The sequence below is a fragment of the Anopheles nili genome, chromosome X (genome assembly GCF_943737925.1).
Source record: "Anopheles nili chromosome X, idAnoNiliSN_F5_01, whole genome shotgun sequence".
Classification (NCBI taxonomy): domain Eukaryota; kingdom Metazoa; phylum Arthropoda; class Insecta; order Diptera; family Culicidae; genus Anopheles; species Anopheles nili.
The window spans coordinates 13704626-13713786 of NC_071293.1; the positions used below are offsets into that span (position 1 = coordinate 13704626).

The window sequence follows — 9161 nt, forward strand, 5'->3', positions numbered from 1 at the left end:
ACTTCTTCTCTTGCCGATAGTAATTTAATGCCACCAACACCAATATCTGTTCAACCTTCAGCAAAGCAACAACAGAAACATCTCCTAATACGGCATCAGCATCAACAACATGCAAATGATGACTTGTCTGGAAGTTTAATATCAGTAACGTCTTCACATGATAGTTCTCATAAATCAGTATTTCTGAATATTTCTGCTGGATCAAATGGATTATGCAGTTCAAAAACACATTTGCCTCCATTATCAGTAGTCACAAATCATTCAAATAGTCTTGGAACAAACAACAAGGACGAGCCCAGTAATTCGCACCATCAACAAGCTAATGTGAGCTTAAACGAGAATATATCAAGTAACATAGACGTTATCTCCGGAACCAACAATGGTAAAAGCATGAATAGCAATGGCAACGGAAAGTTTTCCTCACTGTCCGTGCCTTCGTCTCATAATTCTCCTCCGCTAAAACTCGCAGAGCCAACCGGAAAAAATGAAATCGATCTCCCGCTGCATGTTACTACTTCTGCATTGACTTCTTCCACAACGGTTGTAACAGAAGCAATATCTACCGCAGGAAACATGCCTTGTAACATCCAATCTGCGATGCTTCATAGTGGAACATTGAATACACTAACTGCATCGACTGTTCCCTCCGTCAACGTTAATAACGGAAGCTACACAACGCCTGTGGTTGCTGCAGTTACTGCTGCTGCTCATCCATCCATGATCATGACAAATGGACTGAGTACGTTATCTCCACACTTTCGCGCATATCCTGGTTATCCGCTCTACTCACCGTATGGCAATTTTCCACATAATCCTTACTTACCTTCATCGGTTACCTCGCCAAATTTGTCTCCTCGATTGCATCCAGCCCTGACTCCTATTCCTCATACACTCATGGGCCTCGGCCTGATGGATGCACGATTCCCAGCATCATTGATAGCTGGTTCTGCAAACAATAGCTCTGGTTCTGGTCGTAAATCTAACGATCGTGATCTTTCACCGTTGGTTCAGCAACAGTCAAGTGCGGCTATAGCCACAACTGTTTCTTCTATCGCAAATCATCAAAAGGTGCTTCCGGTCACTCTCAACACAATCTCATGTTCAAGCAATATCTCCTTGTCTTTAACTTGCACATCTACTACGAAGGGCATAACATCTTCAAATATTGGTGGAACTAGTGGAACTTCAAACTCACTGCTAGTAAGAACGACCATTGGTTCTGAGATAGTTACTACAGCTCAACAGACAACACATTCATCACATAGGGACGAAACACATGCATCGGTAAATAAAGCACCATCAGTGTTACCTATTGTCTCTACTCATGGCAGTGGAAATGGAGTACAGCAACCACCTCCTCCACCATCATCGTCACCACCGTCACCGCCGCCTCCACCACCACCATCAACATCACCACCAATACTACCAGCTGCTTACCATCATCTTGTATCAACACACTCGAGCACAACTAGTGCTGGTTCTGATAGAGCATCACTACTTGTTGGACATCATCACCATTCTCTCGTAGTCAGCGGACTATCTCCAACATCGAGCCTTATCTCCTGTGGGAGCACTGTGCCATCCTCCTATTCTCATCTGCCAGGTTTACCTAGCTCTTCAAAATCACCATCACTCTCGACCCAACATGCTCAGGGTAGTAGCAATAGCGGTGCGATTGAGAGTGGTAGCATAAGTGAGCAATCACTCCCACAACCTTCTATTACCACCAGCATCAACAGCAATGTTGGCGGTGGTGGCAATATAATTGTTTCTGTTCGCTCGCAATCACCAAGAGGTCATAGTCCAAATAGAGAAAAAGAAGGTTACAGGTAGGCATTCGTTTTGTTTCTGTGTCGTGTCCTTCTCTCTTTTTTTCTCTTTCATTCTTTATTATACCTTTTATTTCTATTCATAATATAACTAACTTATTTTTTATCCAATTACAGCAATATTGCAAGTAGTTTGTCACGCTCTACACCTGGTCCTACTATCCTTTCATCAAGTGGAGGTGGCCTAGCGGTTGCAGGTTCTTCTACAAGCATTGGTTCATGTACTGGAGCAGGGCCTTTGGGAATTAATCCAGCATTGTCAACTACCAGTGCGATTGTCGGTGGTGTTGTAACATACATGCCTTGTTTAAACGTGGTATCCGCTGCCATTTCGACAGTATCTTCAAGTCTTACTCATCCCAGAACATCTCTTGCAATCGGCGGCAGCATAATGTCTTCTTCCCCTGCACCATCTTCGTCAAGCAGTGTGGGAGGAGTAGTCGTTGCTTCAGAATGGTTACCAAATGTAGTCTCAAACAGTCAACCTACTGTAACGATATCTAGCTCCAGTGCTACTGTTACAACTAGTATACATAACAATTCATCCTCGTCTGCATCCGGGGCTAAAACCCAACAACAGCATCATCATCATACTCGGCCAACACCACCACCATCTTCTTGCAGTGGATTCTCATCTGCTACCGATTTGTCCCCGGCGTCAATACCAGCGTATTCCGCTTCCATTCCAATGTCAACGACTGTTTCTCTTTCTACTCCTGCGAACACTATTCTGTACACACCAAGTGTTGCAACACCTGTTGTTGGCGGAACACAGACACTATCCATAACACAACCGCATCCGTTTTCAGCTGAATCTCTCTTCTCCACTAAAGGTAACAGAAACATTGTAAATTATACTTATATATATATATATATATGTATCTATATATATATATATATATATATATATATATATATATATATATATATATATATATATATATATATATATATATATATATATATATATATATATATATATATATATCTGTGTGTGTGTGTGTGTGTATTTTTTTTTATTTATTTATTATTTTAATACTATCGATTTTCATGGATATATTTTTCAGTGTCCGAACAAGCGGATTTGTTGCGCCGTGAACTCGACAATCGATTTTTGGATCGCAGTGGGTTGACGGCTGTATCAACTGGACCTTCATACCTGCGTCAAGAGCTGCACCATCACCAACATCAGCACACTCATCTACATCAACATCAATCTTTGATTACCGGACCTACCGTTGGGACACCGGCTCTATTTCCACCACCATTATTCAAAGATGTGCCTAAAATCGGTGCCGTTGATTCTCCTTTCTATCGTACTGGACTTGGAATCGCATCTTACCCAGGATATCCTCCGAGTCTTCTACATCCCGGTTTAAGTGGGCCAACGCAATTCGTGCCAACGAGCCATCTTCAATCGTTTGTACCAAAGGTAAATTTGTTCCGTTCCTTTATGTGTAATGTATATATATATATATATATATATATATATATATATATATATATATATATATATATATATATATATATATATATATATATATATATATATATATATATATATATATATATATATATAGCATTTTCCACGTTTGTACGTAAAAAACCTTGTATTTCCTTAGTCGTTGTTCCTTATTCGATACTTTGTTTATTTTGTTCTCACCATTACGTTTGCTGGCACCAATCACAATTAAATCATACGATTTGTTTTTATAATCAACAGCAACAGACCCCTCCGATTGATCCTAACAAAAAGGTAGGTAGAAACTATTGCAACGTTATAGATTTTGAACTATAATTTTGTTTAAAAACCTAAACTTATCTCTTGATTCTACGCAATCCGTGTTAGTACAAGGATCTTTTTATAATTTCATATATACGAGCCTATGAATTAGTTTTCAGATTAAATTTCATCTTTTTCTAACAATATTCATTAAACATTTTCTTTCGCACTTAGAAAACTGGAAAATGGAATGCTATGCATGTACGGATCGCATGGGAAATTTATCATCATCAAGCAAAGCAAAATCCTGATAAAGCAGCATCTATTAAGGCAGCTTCAGATATGCTACGACCACCATCTCACATGTATCCTACAACATCAAGCAACGCGGGAAACCATGGACGTGTACATGACATGCCATCGTCTACCTTTCCACCAGTAGGTCTTCCAGGGCGGCCAGGTCCATATGAATCCAACCCATTGCCGCCCAGTTTCATGAGCTCACCAGCAAGTCACATAGGTAAATGAATTTTTGTCAGATTTTGTCGTTAAAGTTAAGTTCAGTTTTTTGAAATGGGCGCTATTGTCGTATTTTTCTAAATTATTTACTTACACATACATATAAATATATGTATACATATATATATATATATATATATATATATATATATATATATATATATATATATATATATATATATATATATATATATATATATATATATATATATATATATATATATATATATATATATATATATATATATATATATATATATATATTTATATATATATATATATATATATATATATATATATATATATATATATATATATATATATATATATATATATATATATATATATATATTCATATATATATATGTATTTATTTATATACAAGAAGCAGTCCGAAACAAACCGCGGTCGTACTTATTTCTTTTGGCATAATTAAGCAACAACTGACAACAAAATAGATATCAAAGCGCTTTTATAATTAAACTAAGCATTTTTTTATGCTTTGGACATCCAAAGGGCGGCACTGTGCACAGTTTTTCCTTGTTTCAAGTGTATTTTGCACCAACTCTAATAAGTCATAGTGTTATTGACAATGATTATTGCTTAGAATTTGAGTCCTAAACTTATTGAACGCTGTAATCGTCTAAAAAATACAAAGAAAACTAAAAAAAAATTCCTAAAAAATTATTTGCATGCGGTTATTTATATGTCATATGATATTCTCTTATTTTTGGTATTATAATCGTATTTTTGTACTTCATATACAAATTCCAATAAAGTAAAGGTGTGCATAGGTGATTATATTATGTACTTTTTTGTGTATTGTATCTAATTCAAGTTAAAGTATTAGATAAATGCACATCCACCTTAAAATTGCAATATTCGTTGAATGCAAAAATAAAATCAACATTGAATAAAATATTAGCTTGTATGGATAAATTAATCAATCAAAAGATATGAATAGCTTCACTCTTAGTAACTTGTTTTCAAATTATTATGTTTGTACTCCGTGAAATCAATATTTGATAGTACAATAACATATTCTCATTTTATGTTTGCTAGAGGAAAAGTCATTACATTTCGACGCTTAGTGATATCTAGTGTCTGTAACAGCAAAGTATATATATATATATATATATATATATATATATATATATATATATATATATATATATATATATATATATATATATATATATATATATATATATATATATATGTTTATACATATATATATATATATATATATATATATATATATATATATATATATATATATATATATATATATATATACTATATATATATATATATATATATATATATATATATATATATATATGTATATATACATATACATATAGATATATATTTATATATATATATATATACATATATATATATATATATATATATATATATATATATATATATATATATATATATTATATATATATATATATATATATATATATATATATATTTATATTTATATATCATATTTATCATATCAGTCATAAGAATTTATGCAGTGGTATGACTAATGGAATATTCAAAAAGTTATGTTGTTGATTAAACAACAAACTGTACATATGCACTTCGTTAAATATTAAAGAAAATGTTATTTTAAAAAAGAGCAAAGGAAACTGATACTTTTCGATACAAATTAACATTCTTTTTAAGTTGATTTTTTCTGCACCCTTCTCTGAACATCATTGCATAACAGTGGTGTAAAGGTAAATGTCAATTTTGTAAAATATTTTACAGATAGGTTTAAAAATACTTTGTTTACATTGAATAATTTACATTTCAAGCATTGATGCTTTTAATACAGCTCAGTGCTTCGTTAGTACGGCTCTTTCTCGTCAATATTGTACAGTCATGTTCGCTATGTTTGGTACTAGTGCGTATACTAAATAATTTCAAATTCGTTTGAAACATATTTGCGGTTCAAAGTGGTACCGGAGCGTTTCACCATTTCATAAGGATTTGTTAAAGTACTTTTTAGGAAAAAATGGGGAATAAACAATATTAAACATTTTTGTTCTTCATTACCAAAGTTGAAAAACGTGATTTTTTTGGAATTTTATTTGGTTATAGGTCAAAAAATGTAATTTTATAAAAAATTTAATTTTTGTTTTATTTTTATTCAAAAGTAGACTTATGTTTGTTTCTAATGATGTATAATTAACCTAATTTACGTCACAAAATATTATTAAAATAGTCAGTTGAATTGTAGTTACTTTAGTGCTTTGTATCATCGAAGATATAAACGCTAGAAGTCTGTAATTTCGAAATTTTCTTAGTTTACTATCTAACTTTCAATAGGCAATATCAAATTTAGCACAAGCAAATAAAAAAATGGGACTGATGGCCGCCCTTGTCCCCCTACGTGCGGTGAAGCAAGCTTACAAGCTTAGTAGCTCACAATGATGATTCCTCAATTCAAAAAAGCATCTTGGAATGAAAATATTCCTATTGATATGTGTTTTGTATTTTTTAGGAGTTTCACCCTTTGCTCGCTACACATCATATGCTGGTTCGCCCTTCAGCAGCCTCTCACCTTTTTCTCGCGATATTCCCATCGGATCACAGATCTCAGGATCTTTACATGATCCGTGGCGTAGGTAGGTTTTTTCATGTGTTCAGGACATGTTAATCGTTAAGTATGTCATATCAATCATTTGTTTTTATTTTTATTGTTTTGTTATGAACCAGTAGTGCCCTAAGCCGTACTGTTGGAAGTTATTCATCAGGATCCCAACCGACAACTGGATCATGGGCACCCATTAAACAAGATCCGAACATGGTAGCTGAATCCGTCCGTCGTGATGCCGAAGAACGTGATCGCCAGCGAGAACGTGAAGAACGGGAGCGTGATCGACAACGACGAGAACGAGAGGAACGTGAGAAACAACGTGAGAGAGAACGTGAAGAAAAATTACGCAAAGAACAGCAGGAGCGTGATCGTGAAAGAGAACGTGAGCGTGAACGAGAACGTAAAGAAAAAGAACGTCGGGATATGGAACGACGAGAAATGGAACGCGAAAGGCTATTACATCAACAGCACCGTGAATCAAAAGCTGCTGCTGTGGCCGCAGCCAATGCTGCCGTTCCCGTCAGCCGTGACCGTTCACCACAGCGTAACGGTATTGATTTAGACGTTCGAATAAAAGAGGAACCTCGAAAAGATGACGAAATACTTCTGCGCAGCCACGTAGCGGCTGCTGCTGCTGCTGCTAGTGATCCACGTTATCATACGTCAATGATGCCACATCCTTATATTGCAAGTCGACATCCAGCAAGCCACATGTTACCTGGAAGTCACTTATCGCGCTCTATGCTACCACCGTCAATAGGACTGCCAACACACTTCTCGCCTCATGGCTCTTGGGGTCCAGATCCTTTTCGCGAATATCGTCTTGATCCACTCCATCATCCACTTCGTTACAATCCATTGATTGATGCTTATAGAGCAGAAGAGGCTAAAGCATCGTTAATATATGCGGCTCAGACAGCGGCTCATTTTCGTGGTAAAGGATCAAGCCCAGTACCACCTGCCCAGCAGCAGCTGCCAACATCACATCTTCGTCTATCTTCTGGAATACCTTCCGGCGGTGGTTCTAATGCATGTATTCCTTCTGGGCCCAATTCGGGAGCTCCTAACGCAACGATTTCGGTTCATTCTGGTACATCCATGAAAGCGCCACTCTCAACATCTACACTAAGTGGCTCCGGAACAGTAGGTATTTCTAGCCTTAACGGTAATGGAGGATCTGGTGTTGGGAGTGCTCAAACTTCCCCAGCAACTCTTCCTTCCTCTGTCTCATCTCTATCTGTTGAATTGCATAAGAAAGACGACATCTGCCAAATTCGATGATAGTTTATTGGCAGTGATTCAATAGTGCACAATAAATGCTAAACAATTTTGACTCGTATCGATGGTAATTATTGTTGCGGAATCAACATTAACTCGTTTCTCTTTAATACCGTGATAGCTCCATGCATTATTATAATGAACGAGGAATAGTCAGATTGACTGGTGACGAAACATTTTCCCATGTACATATATGAGTAAGTACATCATCAGTTCAACTATCTTTCAAACATAAATAATAATCCCAAATACGAAACGAAAATAAAATAATAAACGTGGTTAACGCATTTTTAAAGCAAGATAATTTAAACTCTGAGTAAGCGATGTCGCGCATTTGATGTCTGGGGTACAAAGTGTATTTTCATCAATCTTTAATGGATTCTCGAGTTTTAAACAATGTCTACGAGCAGTACGCTTGGCATCACGAAAGAACTTAAGAAAAAAATTGATGACGGTCATCATTTTACTATGCGTTGCTGGTGTTTCAAAAACTATATATTTTTATCTTGGTTTTTAATTCCTCGATTACTTTGTTCTTCATTACAATTTGGGACCATTGAGGATCAAACGAACCACCAAACGATAGAACCTAGCGCCAAATTTCCATGTTATAAGTATCAAAATTTACGCCATGGGAATCAAGCCAACAAAATAAGCGATACAGGTTCGTTTGTTTTTACGGATGAAAACACGTGGGGTTCTAATGGCCAGAAAGACTGACAACAATGAAACTAATACAACATGTCTTGCAAGGAAAGAGCATAATCATCTAGCAGCAAGTGCGTGACTGATCGTAGAAAGGCAAAACGGTATGCATATTTTAAGCACCAGTTTAAACGCCACATTTTTTTAATCTGACAATTTTCAAATATTTAATATCACAGGCACAAACAACATTACACTTATGTCATATTGATCTGAGCATAGAAGAATCATTTAAATTAAATGAAATGAAATTACAGTGATACACAATACTGCTCTATATACTCATTATATCATCAAAAATTGATAATGATACACATAAATTATATGATTCAAAATGAAAAAAATTAATACTAATGTACTAAATTACATTTTGTTGTTTTACAACAGAAACATATTATTTTATGTTTATGTCTAACAAAGAGAACTTTTTATATCCGTGATGTATGTCGAAAACGCACCATCCAAGCAAGATTTTTCTGTTGCAGAAAGCTACATGGCCAACGCCCTG

General features: G+C 35.2%; 1 protein-coding gene across 1 annotated transcript in view; it reads left to right on the top strand.

Annotated features, from left to right (window-relative positions):
• Window positions 1–8073, top strand: part of LOC128729027 (serine-rich adhesin for platelets-like) — a 13854-nt gene extending 5781 nt beyond the window's left edge. Inside the window, exons 2-9 of the mRNA XM_053822675.1 lie at window positions 1–1200; window positions 1654–1829; window positions 1947–2662; window positions 2897–3261; window positions 3553–3585; window positions 3787–4072; window positions 6575–6698; window positions 6793–8073. The exon at window positions 1–1200 is cut by the window's left edge and continues 342 nt beyond it. Of these exons, the coding sequence (XP_053678650.1) occupies window positions 1–1200; window positions 1654–1829; window positions 1947–2662; window positions 2897–3261; window positions 3553–3585; window positions 3787–4072; window positions 6575–6698; window positions 6793–7951 (4059 nt within the window). The 3' untranslated portion in view covers window positions 7952–8073. The remainder of the gene's footprint in view (window positions 1201–1653; window positions 1830–1946; window positions 2663–2896; window positions 3262–3552; window positions 3586–3786; window positions 4073–6574; window positions 6699–6792) is intronic.
• Window positions 8074–9161: the final 1088 nt, after the last annotated feature.